The sequence below is a fragment of the Rhagoletis zephyria genome, unplaced genomic scaffold (genome assembly GCF_001687245.7).
Source record: "Rhagoletis zephyria isolate East Lansing unplaced genomic scaffold, Rhagoletis_zephyria_1.1 Rzeph_scaffold_01672, whole genome shotgun sequence".
Taxonomy (NCBI): Eukaryota; Metazoa; Arthropoda; class Insecta; order Diptera; family Tephritidae; genus Rhagoletis; species Rhagoletis zephyria.
The window spans coordinates 40,705-57,274 of record NW_016158756.1 but is presented as its reverse complement, the minus strand read 5'-3'; the positions used below and the strand labels follow the sequence as shown (position 1 = coordinate 57,274).

Genomic DNA, 16,570 nt, shown 5'->3' with positions numbered 1-16,570 from the left:
TTATGTGATTTTTGTGGCTCGTCAATCAAACAGAAAATTTTCATTATTATTCAAACTTTTCTCGAATTGTTAGCAACGTAAAATAAAATTAGTTTTGTTAACTTGTAATAATTAAATTTATTTAAAAATAAATACTTTTACAAAAACCTACATTTGGCGATCCTGCCAGGAGAACCAACACGTGCCACCATTAAATGATCGCTGCGGACTTTGATATCTCAATTCACAAATCAGACGCGCTGGTACACCATTTATGAGTGGTAGTTAACAGGGCGAGCACGAAAACGCGTAATTGCCGCACTTTACTTCGCTGCTCAAGGAGCAACATAAACGTTAAAAAATTGCATAAACAGCAACTAAAGAAGCTCCCGACAAAAAACCAGCTAAGTCAAGAACTGCTACGGCTCGAAAAAGTTCTATTCACCGCCTTATTTCTCGACACTCTATCCCGTTGTTATTGAAGCTTGTCTGGAAGCAGAGTTACAAGCCACCAGCGCAAGCACCAAATCGGGCACAACTGCAAATGGCACAAGCGTTGCTGAAGTTGGAGCAAGTAGCGCAGGCGTTGGTGCAATTTCTACTCCACGCCCACCAGTCGGCGTAGGTTCGTCGACTGCAGCAGAAGTATGAGTCAACAGTAAGGGAACCTGGTATGACTTGGATGAATCATTGCTGAACAAAATCGAACCACTCGAAGTTAAGATAAAAAGCCGGCAGAAAAAGTTTTGACTTTATTGCTTTCAATTGCATTGGCGTGCCAGCCGCGGAAATTATCGCCAGTCCCAGCATTTTATTGGGTTAACAGGCGTCCCAACTTCAACCAGTACTACGAAACAGCAGCATTAGCATAAGCTGTAACATCAGCAGCAACAACAATAACAGCAGCATCAGCATCAGCTGCAACATCTACAGCAACAACCATCACCAGGTTCAATCTTCAAGCGACAAGAAGAGCATCACAGTAAGCATCAGAAAGTTATAATAGAAGTATTGGTTTTCAAAGCACCATCGGTCCACAGAAGCATCCAGTTTTTAAACCTCCATCAATCAAATCATTTCGATAGATAAGTTGACGTAAATGTAGATTAGTTGTGTTAGATCTTACACTTTACAATTATTAAATAACTAACAGTTTGTAAAAATTGTAAACACTCCTTTTAGAGATTATTTGTGTGAAGTTATCATAATGTTTCGTTCACCCCCACATGATACACACACATCTACACGGACTAATAATTTAAATGACTCGCTTATAGATTTGCAAAACAACTCTTTTCAAGAGGAGTTGGCAAATCCTTATGCTAGTGAAAATAATAATGAGGTGTATGCAACCTCAGTCAAGCTTCCACAGTTTTGGACAAGTTGTCCAGAAGCTTGGTTTGTACATACAGAAATGCAATTTAACATGAAAAACATTACACAAGATACTACAAAATATGAACACACAATCACAGCGCTTCCGCAAGAAGTAATAGTTACAATATTAGATTTCATTCAAAATCCTCCGCATAACAACAAGTTTTCAGAATTAAAGAAAGTCTTAATTGAAAGACATTCTTTAAGCGAAAATAAGAAATTAGATAAAATTTTGTCAGATTCAGAGATGGGTGATCGTAAACCCTCTGAATTTTATCGGTCGCTCATGTTGCTTGCAGGTTCCAATTTTAGTCAAGATATTTTAAAGAAACTTTGGCTGAGAAAATTGCCAAAAAATCTTAGTGTGATATTAGCTAGTTCAAGTACCAATGATATAAATGAATTGGTGAAACTAGCTGATAATATTTGGGAAGTGATTAATAAAACCGAAATATCAGCTATGAATAGTTTTCAAAATTCTAAATCACAAGACACAATTATTGAGAATTTAGTTAAAACGACGAATCTTATGTGCGAAAATTTTCAAAAACTTTCCTTTGAATTAAATTCTATTAAGCAACAAATTAATCAAAATTCTAGATATAGATCATATAATAGGAATTGTTTTAGAAGTCCATATAGAGGTAGATCAAAATCTCGTGATAGTCAAAATTGGTTATGTAGATACCATTACAAATTTGGTGATAAGGCTCAGAAATGTCAACAGCCTTGTGCTTTTTCTAAAAACAAAAATTCGTTAAACTAGAGTCATCCGTTGTTGTGGCGGCAAACAATGGAAATTTAGATATTACCACACGTCGCCTATTTATTTTTGATAAAACAAACAAACTAAATTTTTTGATTGATAGTGGAGCAGAAATTTCTATACTTCCGGTAAAAAAATTCCCTCATACAAAACGTTCTTCAGATATAATACTTACTGCAGCCAATGGTTCAACGATTTCAACGTATGGTAAAAAGATTTTAAATATAAATTTAGGTTTAAGACGTGAGTTCCCATTTACGTTTCTCATAGCTGATATTGCGAAACCTATTATTGGTGCAGATTTTCTTTGCAAATACGGTCTCTTAATTGACATGAAATGCAAACGTTTAGTTGATCCAGTAACAAGTCTTTCGGTTAACACAGTTTCATGTGTTTGTAACATTTCGCTTCCAAAAATTTTCGTAGTAGAGAACAAGTATACAAGATTGTTGAAGGAGTTTCCTTCTTTGATCGCTGAACCAGATTATTCGAAACCGGTTAAACATTCTACGGTTCACAGACTTTTTACTGAAGGAAATCTGCCATTCTCTAAGCCAAGGCGCTTGGATCCGATTAAATTTAAAGTAGCCAAAACTGAATTCGATTTTTTAGTGAGGACAGGGATTTGTAGACCTTCAAATTCTTGTGTAGCATCTCCACTGCATCTTGTACCTAAAAAAGAACTGAATGACTGGCGTCCTTGTGGTGATTTTCGGAGACTTAATGTTGTGACTGTACCGGACCGTTATCCTTTACCTCATATTCAAGATTTTAACATGAATCTCAGAAATAAGTATATATTTTCGAAATTAGATTTGGTAAGGGCCTACCACCAAATTCCAATGGCAGAAGAGGATATCTATAAAACTGCAATAACGACACCTTTCGGTATGTTTGAATTTATACGAATGCCTTTCGGACTAAGAAATTCAGCGCAAACTTTTCAAAGATTTATTAATGAAGTAGTTAGTGGTTTAGATTTTGTTTTTACATATATTGATGATCTATTGGTTGCAAGTGAAAATGAAGAACAGCATTTTAAAGATCTCCGTATACTTTTCCAACGCCTAACAGAGTACGGGTTAAATATCAAACCAAGTAAATGTACTTTCGGTGTTACAAGTGTTGACTTTTTAGGACATAATATTTCTGGGGCAGGAATTAGACCCTCTGATGAAAAAGTGATAGCTATTCGTAGTTTTGAACGTCCTAAATCTATTAAACAGGCGCAGAAATTTATAGGCATGGTTAATTATTACCATCGATATGTACCAAAATTAGCTGAGTTTACGGCAGTTATCTACGATTTAATCAATCGAACAACTAAGAAACGTGACAAGTCCTTAATTTGGGATGACACAACAAATAAAGCCTTTGAATGTATTAAAGAAAAGTTTGCGTCTACGATATTGTTAAATCATTTTAACAAAGATGCCAAACTCTCTTTAAATGTGGATGCATCTAATACGGCAATTGGTGGTGTCATACATCAAACGTTTGATAACAAATCAGAGCCACTAGCTTTCTTTTCTAAGAAACTTTCTCCATCCGAGGTTAAGTACAGTGCATTTGACAGGGAGTTGCTAGCTATTTATTTGAACATTAAACATTTTCGCTATCTTTTAGAAGGACGACAATTTACAGTTTTTACGGATCACAAGCCTTTGATATATGCTTTGAGTTCAAAAACCGAACGTAGTCCGAGACAAACTAGACATATGGAATTCATTGCACAATTTACTAATGACATACGATATATTAAAGGACAGGAGAACATTATAGCTGACACATTATCTCGAGCTTTCGAAGTTGATGCAATTAAGGGTACAGAACTGAATTTCAAAGTTTTACAAAATGAACAAGAACAGGACGAGGAACTAAACACATTAAAATCTGGAGACACATCACATAACCTTAAATTAATTCAAATTCCACTTTTAAATTTTAATATTTGGTGTGAAATGACAGGTGAGAATCCTAGGCCATTTGTTCCAAATTGTTTACGCAAGACAGTGTTTAATATGCTACATGGCATTACACATCCTGGTACAAAAGCTACACGTCGTCTAATTATTAAAAAGTACTATTGGCCAAAAATGCACAAAGAAATTAATATTTGGTCAAAAGAATGTATAAATTGTCAAAAATCGAAGGTTAATCGTCACACAAAATCTCCAGTAATTAAAATTCCGATTCCCAAAAGTAGATTTGATCATATTCATTTAGATATTGTTGGACCTCTTCCTGTATCGAAAGGACATCGTTACATTTTTACAATAGTTGACAGGTTCACGCGTTGGCCCGAGGCATATGCATTAAAGGACATTTCAGCGGCAGTGGTTGCAAATAAATTTTTTAGAGAATATGTTTCACGTTTTGGGGTACCGTTAAAAATCACTACAGATCAGGGTACTCAGTTTATGTCAAAATTGTTTTCGGAACTAACAAAATTGCTTGGTAGTCATCACGTTACAACTTCTGCATATCATCCTCAAGGGAATGGTATGGTAGAACGGTTTCACAGGCAGTTAAAAGCTACGATAATGGCTAGAAATGGAATCAACAATTGGTATGATGAGCTGCCGATAATACTTCTTGGTTTACGATCGATGTATAAAGAAAGTATTTCAGCCACATCATCTGAGATGGTTTTTGGGCAAAATTTACGCCTACCCGGTGAACTTGTTGTTCCATCTGAAGAAAAATTTTCCCCAATTGAAGTTTTAGGTAATTTACGGGAACATTTTAAAAATGTTAAATCAAATTTAAGGCATAATCAAAATTCTGATACTGGTGTATATATACCAAAGGATTTGGAGACTTGTAAATTTGTTTTTATGCGTGTTATTAATAAAAGATCATTGCAACAACCATACGAAGGACCTTATAAGGTTGTTGAAAAAAACAAAAAATATTTCAAACTTGAAGTAGATAATGAGGTTAAAACAATTCCGATAGACAGACTAAAACCAGCAATCATTGAAACAGAACTAATACCAGAAACAAACACTAATGCAATGAATAACACAACATCAAATAAGAAACGAGTTACTTTTAATTTATATAACATTAATTCTCTAGAAGGGGGAGTATTGTAGGGTTTGTATTTGTGTTATTACCTTTTATTGTACTGTGTTCATTTTAACTTTGTAATTTTGAAATTTTAGATTTATGTGATTTTTGTGGTTCGTCAATCAAACAGAAAATTTTCATTATTATTCAAACTTTTCTCGAATTGTTAGCAACGTTAAATAAAATTAGTTTTGTTAACTTGTAATGATTAAATTTATTTAAAAATAAATACTTTTACAAAAACCTACATATAACTTCATAGTAATCTATCGTTTTCTTCCTCTTATCCTTTGTATTTCCGGACAGGCTAGGGTCACGACGGCAACGTCGCTTTGTTTCGACAAAAGCGATAAGTTCTCGACTGACGAAACCTGGGTGTGCTCATACTGATTTTGGAGTTCCCTTTGCTAGATTCAACACTGGTTTGAGTGGTATCCAGAAACAGGCTTGGCACGATGGGGGAAATATATCTTAGCAAACAGAAGCGATGGTGTACGCATCCGTCCAAGCTACCGCGCATGCGGTCCAGAAATCGCGTGAGCGTGAGGTGGAGCGACACAAGGGGGTGGGATTAACGTGGCAACCTCATTTGGGGCAAGTGTGCTGAATGCAGATGTGCCACGCTATTATGTTCAGATAAAGGGGGATGAAGTTGACTTTGACCATGGACCGTTGACAAATGACCGAATAACTGCGACGTACCTATGATGACCCCGCCGAGGTGCAACACCACCACCACACCAAGCTAAAAGAAAACCTTTCTTACACACAAACGCAAACATCTATAATATACATGCTACTAATCATTAACGATTATACAGGTACTAGAAGTTGTAAGATCTGAAGCAGTGAACGCTACCACGAAACGAAGGATCCTTTCTTATAAAATTGCTATTTTTTTACCTTATATATACATACATTGAAAAAAGAAACGTTATTTACAATTTTTCCCCTTATTTTAAATCTTGTTCTAGAATCATTTTGCTTATATTTATTGCTAAGTAAAATTGAATTATATTTTTTTTTTTTTTTTTGTTATTGAATTTTGATATACTTTTTTGCCGTATTACTGGTAAGAGAAGTCTGGTTTATCCGCAATACGAGGTATTCACAACTTGAACTAAACGCTGGTGAACCTTTGTATTGCACACATATGCCTAAATTTTAAGAGTGAAATAATATATTTGTAGTTAAAAATTGGAGTTGGGTTAGAAGGCTCAGCGAACATTGTTGAAGTTTTTTTTACGTAGGGAGTAAAGTAGTCCGAAAAGTTTGAGTGTTTGAAAGGAATTTTGACTAACCAGGTTCCTCGTAAGCCGAAGCTAAGCGTGTGGAATCCTTCTTTTTTATGAGTGATTCTGAGTGTATGGAGAGAGAGCCTGAGGAAATAGTAGCTGGTGGATTAGGGCTTTTGAATTGTGATAGGCCAGTAACACGTAGCATCACTAGGGCGCTGGAGAACCAAGTGGTGGGATCGATATTTAATCAGATTGACACGGGAATACAACATCCGGTGGACTTCCTTTCAAAGGATTATTTGAACTGGTGTTCAGCACGCATCTTCAGAACTGATTCAACTCACCGTCACAGCGAATCGAACCCACAAGAACCACAAGGCACAGAGGGAAATTGGATTTCTATCTATTTCTATGTCTGCATCTCACCAACCCAGTGCAACTGGGCTCGACGATCCAAGGACAAGTGCGCAGTCAGCAGGCTCTGGGGCTGAGTGTCCGAAAGCTCCAGGGAGTGAACCGGCTTCAACTGCAACCAGTGTCGAACAACTGAGCCGCATGATGGCGATGATGGCGCAACAACACGACATGATGGCGCAGTGTATGGTCGAAGTTCAGAACACGAGGACAAATATGTCGGACCTCAGCAATAGGGTAGCTGACATAGAGACATCCGCCCAAGCCCTGGGTCATCGTTCCGCAGTGGCATCGACGCCGGAAAGCAGGGGTCACGAAGCACGCAACCGCCGAGGCAACGAAAACGTCACACAAGCCGATCAGAGCGCACAGGAGCCACCGAAGTGGAAGAAAATCGACTTGGACAAATGGCACATCAAGTTCGACGGCACTGGGTAGGGTATGACGGTGGAGAGTTTCCTCTTCAGGATCGAAAAGATGCGAACGCAGCACGACCTCTCCCATTATCAGCTCTTCACTGACTTCCATTGTCTCGTAACGGGGTCCACATTAAAGTGGTACTGGCAGGCCATGCCGATGATCCAAATTTCGGATATATAGAACTAAAGGCGGAGTTGTTAGCCCATTTAAAGACTGCGGAGTCCGATTACGAGATAATCCGGGATATTATGAAAAGATAGCATATGCCAGCTGAGAGCTTCGATGAGTTTTATGGAGAGGTTCACAATCTTACGTTTAGGCTGCGGAAGAAAATTCCAGAGAAAGAATTAGTTGGGATCCTGAAGGGAAACTTAAAGTCTTACCTAGCGAACCTTACTTTTGCCTCCCAGATGAATACACTCGCCGAGTTGAAAGCCGAATGTATGCGCGCCGAGAGAGTAATAAAGGAAAACCGTAGTCGATCCAAGAATATCAGCGAACTTTTGTACCGTGAGGAACGTTCATTAGATGAAAGCGTAGATCGTAGACCTATAGAAGCTATTAGAAGTTCACTAAAGACTAAGTCATATGGCCGGGGCAGCAACAATAATGCTAGGGCAAGCGATCCCCAATATAACAAACCAGAAACTCAGCCTACGAAAAGCCCTCAGTCCACCATTATTTCGTTTTGTCCGTCCCCATTTCATTTGATGTTGTGTTTTTCATGTGTTTTTCATGTGGGATGCCTGTGGATTATTATGTGAGGAATCCGAGTGATGCAGCGAAGCAAGCTGGGTGCAAGTCGTCTTTTCACAACATGGTGTGCTTTGCATGTGGTGGAGACACGTCGTTTTGTGTGTACAAACCTGAAAAGGGAAACAGAATGCTGGCGGAGATTTCCGGGAACTCCAGCCAGGGGAAGGAGAACCCGGAAACCAGCCAACAACAATTAAAGTACTAAAAAGGGATATAATCGGCACTGAAAAGAAAGAAAATTTTGTTAAGGGTGAGCCGGAGAAGAGCCTACACCAACGCAAAGTTGAGTATGAAGCAGCTCGGAGGAGAATTTCTTGCGAATCAGTTGAAAACAAAAGGCAAAGTAGGAATTTGAAAAAGATTGAAAAAATGAGAGAGAAGAAAAAGACTTATAAGAGAATTTTGAATAAAATCGTTTCAACGATTGTAACCTTAAAGGGGGATAATAGGGCTTTTGTTCAGACAAAGATCGGAGACGTAGAAGTGTTAGCATTATTAGATTCAGGAGCGTGAGCAAGTTGTATAGGGAAAGATGCAGGAAAATTACTAGAAGGTAAGGAATACCGCGTTCTTCCAATAACGAACCAGAACATACGAACAGCGAACGGTGGTGAAACTTCAGTAACCGGTGTAATCACGCTCTCAGTGATGTGGGATGGTATGACGAGGGACTTAGAATTCCTCATAGTGCCCGGTTTACAACAACAAGTATATTTGGGGATAGACTTCTGGAAGGCCTTCGACATGGCTGTCGTTAGTAGGGGAGCACGTATATGTCCAGATCAGGCTGCTGTCGCCGAGCTCGCACCCGCCGAAAGAGACCTGTCCCTTGTGGCCGTCTAACAGACGTTGACAACCGAAGAAAGTGCCGCTCTAGAAAAATTCAAAACACAGTTTCCGTCATTTGCCGTTTTAGGATTAGGGAAGACAGATATGGAGGAGCATATAATTGAGGTAGAAAACGAAAATCTTCCAATAAAGCAGCGCCACTATCCGATTTCGCCTGCAATACAGAAATTGATATATCAAGAGCTTGATAGGATGCTCAGTATGGGGGTAATAGAGGAAAGCAATAGTAGCTGGAACTCACCCGTCTCTCTTGTCATAAAAGGCACAAAGAACCGTCTCTGCCTTGACGCCAGGAAAGTAAATGAAAGAACTATAAAAGATGCATACCCGCTGCCACACGTAGATGGAATCCTTAGCCGCCTTCAGAACACTCGCTACATATCGGCTATAGATTTGAAGGATGCCTTCTGGCAGATTCCTCTTGAAAAAAATTTAGAGAGTAATGCCATTCGGACTGTGCAACGCGGCACAAAGAATGTGCAGACTTATGGACAAAGTGATACCGGCTTCGTTGCGTGAAAGTGTTTTTGTGTATTTAGATGACTTGTTGGTGTGTTCTGTAGATTTTTCGTCCCATTTGTGTTTGTTGGGAAAGGTCGCTCGATGCTTACGTGAAGCTAAATTAACAATTAATGTCGAGAAAAGCAAATTTTGTTATAAAGAGGTTCGTTACCTTGGTTATGTTGTGGGGGATGGTTGTATACGTACGGATGCAAACAAGGTTGCAGCTGTGAGGGATTTCCCGGAGCCCAAAACTCCAAAGCAGCTCCGACGGTTCCTAGGTATGTCAGGCTGGTACCGTCGATTTATCAAAGACTACGCGACCATTGCAGCTCCACTGCACGACTGTNATCCGACGGTTCCTAAGTATGTCAGGCTGGTACCGTCGATTTATCAAAGACTACGCGACCATTGCAGCTCCACTGCACGCCTGTCTCACTAAAGAAAAGATAAAGAAATTCACCATGACGGACAAAGCCAAGAGGTCGTTTGACCGATTGAAGCAAAGCCTCATATCGGCACCCGTACTGACGCACCCTGACTTTAATAGACGGTTTTATATACAGTGCGATGCATCGACAGACGGAGTGGGTGGGGTTCAATTTCAACTTGACGATGACAACAATGAACGACGTATAGCATATATTTCAGCGAAACTCAATAACGCACAGCGAAACTATAGCATAACGGAGCTGGAGTGCTATGCAGCCGTGGTTAGTGTGAAAAGGTTCTGGCCCTACATAGAAGGTATGCCGTTTACCATCATAACCGATCATGCCAGCCTAAAATGGCTGATGAATCAGAAGGACCTTTCGGGTAGACTGGCAAGGGGGAGTTTGAAGCTCCAAGTGTATGATTATGATATACAACACAGGAAGGGGGCGCAAAATGTGGTGCCTGACACGCTATCACGGATGCACATGGAAGAAATGACAACAAACGAAAGATGTATGGACGTTTCCTTAGACTCGCCTTGCTTTGACTCGGACGAATCCAAGGAACTGAAAAGGACTGTGACCGAGAACAAAGATCAACTACCAGACTTGTGCATATCGGACGGGTATGTTTATAGACGGACTCAATTTAACCGGGGGGACCAGCTTAAAGAGGATCAGACCTGGAAACTTTGGATACCGTCGGAATTGCTACCAGGGTTAGTGGAGGCCTCCCACAGTTCACCTTCTGCAGGTCACGGGGTCATCCACAAGACACTCACACGAATCCGTGAAAAATATTATTGGCCGGGCATGGTTACTGATGTCCAAGCTTTTATTACAGGCTGTGAAATATGTAAAGGTAAAGGATGGGAAACCAACACTTAACCGAACGACCTTTCCAACGCTTGTATGTTAACTTTATGGGTCCTTACCCATGTACTTGTGATGGTAATGTTTATGTTTTTGTTTGTCTGGACCATTTTTCTAAGTTTGTGTTTTTGAAGCCAATGAAGAGAGCCACTTCAGCCGAGGTTGTAAAGTTTTTAGAGAAGGAGGTTTTTCATATTTTTGGCGTCCCTGAGTACATACATTCAGACAACGACAAGCAGTTTGTCTCTGAGATATTTTCTAGTCTTCTAGAAAAATACGGCACGAGGCATATCAAAACTGCATTTTATTCGCCACAGGGCAACGCCGCAGAGCGAGTCAATAGGTCTGTGCTACAAATACTCCGCTCGTACATAAAAGAGAATCATAAAAATTGGGATAGGCATATTAGTGACGCGGCTTTTGCACTCCGGAGCGTAGTCCACTCAGCAATCAACTGCTCCCCATACTTTGCTACTTTCGGTATGCCTATGGTGCAACATGGTGCATCGTACGAGATATATCGAAAGCTCGGCTCCATAGGGGATGCGGATTGGCAAATAGACGCGAAGACAGACCTATTACAGCTTATACGCGAAAATATAATGAAATAACTGAAGTTGGCTCACGAAAAAAGTATGAAAGCTTATAACACTAGAAGTAGAGATATCAGATTCCAAATCGGACAGGTGGTATACCGCCGAAACTTCCGGCAGAGTTCCCAAGTAGACAATTATAATGCTAAACTTGCACCTAAACAAATAAAATGCATCGTTTTGAAGTCTATCGGAAACTCTATGTATGGGCTGGGCGATATCAGCGGGAACAAAGTAGGCGTATACCATGCCAAGGACATATTTGTGGCTTAGTGTTTGTATGATCCTGATTTAGAATTTGTTATTAGTTCGTTGTTTTTGTTTAAGTGTTAGTTGTCGTGATTTTGTTCGTCTAGCTTGCTTACGCAAAAGTGGGTAAGCGAGATTGTGATTCGTATCCATTGTATCTATATATTTTAATTGTTGACGTATCGTAATTATTTTCTATTTATGTATGCATCTATTTACTTGACTATTTCATTAACTATCTGTTTATTTATTTACTTTTTTTATTTTATTTTTATCTTCTTATTTTGTTATTTTATTTTTTTTATTATTTATTTATTTTTTTTATTTTTATTTAACCAACAGGACTATTGGTACCTTTACCAAAATCTACTGCGATATAGTATACGGAAAACTAACTGTGATATAGACATAGGATTTTATTGTGATATAAGTATAGGTTATCTCCCAGTGATATGTATATATGTTGTTAGCTGTGATATAATATGTAAAAGTAGTACGTAGGAGCATATACGTGTTAATAATCGTAGACATAGGTGAATGTTCGACTGACTACACAAAAGATACGCATACAGAAACAAAGAGACTTTCATAGGAAGCCCGGCGTTAGGTCGTGGGTCGAGGCCACACTAGGCAAAACGCACAAACAATGCAGGTAGGCTGCGTTTGAATTCTTTTACGCACACGCTGCATATTGCAGGCAACATCGGCGGATGCGAGCCTGTAACGACAGCCTATGTAGTAGGTGGCCAGTAACTGCTGCAACAAATATCCCCACTCAAATATCCTCCACACAAATGGACTTTGTACCCAACGATGTACCAAAACATGTTGCGCAACATGTGTGAGAAGGCGCACTGCCAGGAATGACTCTGTGCGTACGTGTGCGTGTGTGTAGGTGCATATGCTAAGGTATAGATTTGAATTATGTGTTTGTATGCGTGGATCTGAGTGAAAGTTTGAGAAATGTTCCACACGCAAATGCACCGGGGCACGATCGCTTGGTCGGCTAACAGGAAGATTCAAATGGGAAAGTGTCTTTTAAGTGAAAAGAAGTGCAAGGGAAAGTTCCGCAAAAAGGAATAAAGCAAGTTGTGCCCCGTTTAACCGGGACCATTAATTCCCGCTGCAGATCCCGCTACCAGAAGGCTATCAAGCGGCAGGAGTACCAAGAGGACTCAAAAGCCTGAATTCTGGAGTTGAGCCTTTTTAACACCAAAGCGTCTAGTATATAGCCACGTATACAAGTTATATACAACCACTTATATATGTACATGTAAGACAAAAATCGCGGAACGACGAGAAATACATAGTTGAGGTCAACGACCGGGAATATGCAAAGTAAGAAACATCGAGATCAACACCAAGAGCCTAGAGAAACTTGAAACACTTCAAGAAAACATACATACATACATTCCAGAGCGCCGGACTCCGCGCGAGGAGCATCAGAAGGAGAGCTTCCAGGCGCTCATGTCACAGCACTCCGTCAATCGCTGTTGGCGGCCACTCTTATCACAATACACCACATTCAGTTTTCGTTTTATTGATTTTTCTTTCACCACACTTGCGTATTCCTTTCTTAAGTCCCATATGGTTCCACCTAATTTGCCATTATACTGACATAACCTCAAACCAAATTTCGCGCATGTTTGTAGCTAGCTGTTTTTATTTTTTTTATTTATTCTTTTGGTTTTAAGTAATTATGCATGTTTTCATGCCGCGTAAATAATCGAATTACTTTTAGTCCTTGATCGGAACCATCACCCCTAATACGTACACATATATATTTATATATATTTCGTACTTGCCACAATCCATAAATAATAATTTGATTTTTAGGTGTATACCTTGTTTTTGTTTTAAATCCCATTTGCCTTTATATTATAGATCCGTTTTTGGCGAATTCGTGAAAGAAAAAATGAAATGCAGTAGTCCGCTATTTTAATTTAACTAATTTTTTTACGTTTGATTTTATTTTTTTTATTAAAAGAGGTTCGGAGGTGGTTAAATGGCGTAGTCAAGAGTGCTGGCGACCGTCCCGGAGTGAATGAATGTCACAGCGCAATCACGACATTTACCCACCTATGAATGCTCCCACTCTAGTGTACCGCCTATACTCTTGCTAGGTATTGGAAGTTTTTTTTGTTAATTCCATAATATTTCTTATTCCAGCCTCTCCCATCTCCTGTATGCAGGCGCCTACATCACATGCGAGATCGGTAAGTGCTAATACATAAGGTATGCTTACAAATGTACACTCATTCATACATACATACATACATATGCCTATATGCACATGTATGTACGAATAGATAGAGAACAAGAGGTATTTTGAAACATTACTTACAAGCTGGGCGTAGTAAATATAGTGTGTAAAGTAATAGTATACATATACTTAGGTGTATATTTACATACTTATGTATCTTTCTTTTAAATTTTCGGTTCGTTTTGGATCTTTGAAATTTTTTTTTACCTGGACCTCATTTGACATTGCAAACGCGCCAAGCGTCCTATATGTTAGATAAATAGATATATACATAGCCATAGATAGGTAGGAGTGAATACTTGGATTTTGTAAGTTAAGGAAACCCTAGTTCTTAGTAATTAAAGTTGTGAATAAAGTTTAGCTTAGTTATAAACATTGATAGGCAGAAGTGAATACTTGGATTTTGTAAGTTAAGAAAAGAAAAAAGAAGAATGGAATTTGTGAATAACGTTTAGTTGTAGCTGCATTTATATATATATAAATAATAGACTATGTATAGTATATGCTTAGGAGGAAATATATGGATGATGTGATCAGGATTGAACGAGAAGTTATGGCTTGCTGATTCTTTATATTGGTGTGGGTGTTGCACTGGTGCAACAGGGGGGAAATGTGTGTCGACACTGATTGACGTTACTGACTTGGACATGACTTGTCAATAGACGTACGAACTAAGGTCAGGTTTAGGGGACTTTGCCAATTGTAGGAGTCACGGCAAAGTCCAAGGCTACAAGATCGTAGATGGGGTGGGCTGACTCCACGTGACTCGGACGGGCCTCTTCTGTCTCCTTTATATTTCTATTCTCCCGGTTTTTCAGTGTCTTTTCTCTAACAGGCATGATGACAAATTTTGTTTAGGTCAGCTGCAAGTAAGGTGGTTGGAGGTGACCCCCCCCAACCGACGAGCTAGCTCGGTATGCCATCATGCCTGAATGCCAACCAACCTTAACCCAATAGCCAGCGACATAACAAACCATAGAGCAGTATACATAAAACACGTACATTTACATAATTTAGCTGAATGGAGAATACACGAAAGAGTACATTGTGGGGGAGTAAAATGCTAAATATAATATTGATTTCTACATTAAGTCTAACAAGAGTTTTTAACGTAATAATTTCAAGAAATGAGAACAGCAAGCAGCTTCCGTTAAAATGATCGAAGGGAAAATATTCATTGTTTGGCACTCCCGCGAAATAAACAGTCGCGTTCTTCAGGTGTTGAGTTGAGCTGTAGGTAAGCATTTAGTTTTTCGAGTGATTCAATGAGTACGGGTTTAGTAGTTTCATCTCTTTTAACATATACGGATCCGCGTGCAGAAAAAACTGCAAATAGTTGACCTTGTTTCTTGTGACGAGTGGCTACGCGAAAAATACTAAAGTTATTTTTAGTCAAGCACTCATTAATATAAATTAGCGTATGTGAATCAAAACCAACATAGTGGTCCATTGTTCGCCTTTCGAAAAAGTGCAACATGTTTCAAAATGAAACTCTTGTCTTACGTCGATAAACATTTGACAATAATAGCGGTATCAGGGTTCTCGAGGCGCTGTCGTGGACGAGTTCGAAAAATGCATTGTACTCGTGGTACCTTTACTTTAAGTCTAGTACATATGTTGGACAAAACTGCCATCAAATCTTCGTTGTCCAAAAAAGGAAAACCAGTAATACGAAGGTCTTGAGCAACTGAAGCACTTTCGTATGCTGCTACTTTTCTTCTTACTACGGTGAGTTCATCTTCTAGTGTTGTGCAAATATTTTGAGCTCTACTGTAGTTGGAGTCCAAAACGTCCACGCGTGTTGTTAGGACAGCTAATTGTTTTTCCATATCGGCGATTTTGCCTTCAAGCGCACTTAATATCTTCTTTTCAGAGGACTCGATGAACGACATTAGCATTTCAGTGTGTTTCTTTAGGCGTTCGTCCAAAAGTCGTAATAAATCTGACGAACATTCAGTTGTTTGCTTCAGTATTTTGGGGTCGGATTCTGAAGATAACGCATCGCGCAGATTTTTAGTTGCTCTAGTAGCCATATTNCTGAAACGACAGATGGCGCTAGGCTCGCTTTATCGGAGTCACAAACCCTCTAGTAATGCTCAAGAAAATCTTATATAGCGGTATGCTTAAAAATTGTTGGTACACAGCTTTGTGGACTGTTTTGTTTTGCTATGCTTAACCCTAGAACACACACCCAGAAAATACCACGTAAACACACACCCGGGATACGTTTGTACCCGGGACCTTATTTTGCGGTNTAGTTTTTTAGTTGCTCTAGTAGCCATATTCGGCATTTTTCGCAATTAATGCTTTTACGTTTCTGAAACGACAGATGGCGCTAGGCTCGCTTTATCGGAGTCACAAACCCTCTAGTAATGCTCAAGAAAATCTTATATAGCGGTATGCTTAAAAATTGTTGGTACACAGCTTTGTGGACTGTTTTGTTTTGCTATGCTTAACCCTAGAACACACACCCAGAAAATACCACGTAAACACACACCCGGGATACGTTTGTACCCGGGACCTTATTTTGCGGTTTTTTTAATGCTTGTTCAACCGATTTCTATGATTTTTTTTTTTAAATGTATATTTTAATATATAACAAGTATTTTGTCTTTTGTTTCATTCGAATATTCCTACTGGTTCCAGCGATATGGGCAAATAAAGTCAGGACATGCAACAGTGGATTTTTGTTTTTGTTGTTGTCCTGATAAATGCAAAACAAAATAATATAATTTATAATAATATACTTGTAGAGTAACAACGAATACACATTTTGGTTTTTATTT

At 39.1% G+C, this 16,570-nt stretch overlaps 1 protein-coding gene across 1 annotated transcript in view; it reads left to right on the top strand.

Moving 5' to 3' along the window:
• Positions 1 to 16,570, top strand: part of LOC108364787 (uncharacterized) — a 99,052-nt gene that overhangs the window by 49,198 nt on the left and 33,284 nt on the right. Inside the window, exon 2 of the mRNA XM_017618631.1 lies at positions 13,691 to 13,737. Within this exon, the coding sequence (XP_017474120.1) occupies positions 13,727 to 13,737 (11 nt within the window). The 5' untranslated portion in view covers positions 13,691 to 13,726. The remainder of the gene's footprint in view (positions 1 to 13,690; positions 13,738 to 16,570) is intronic.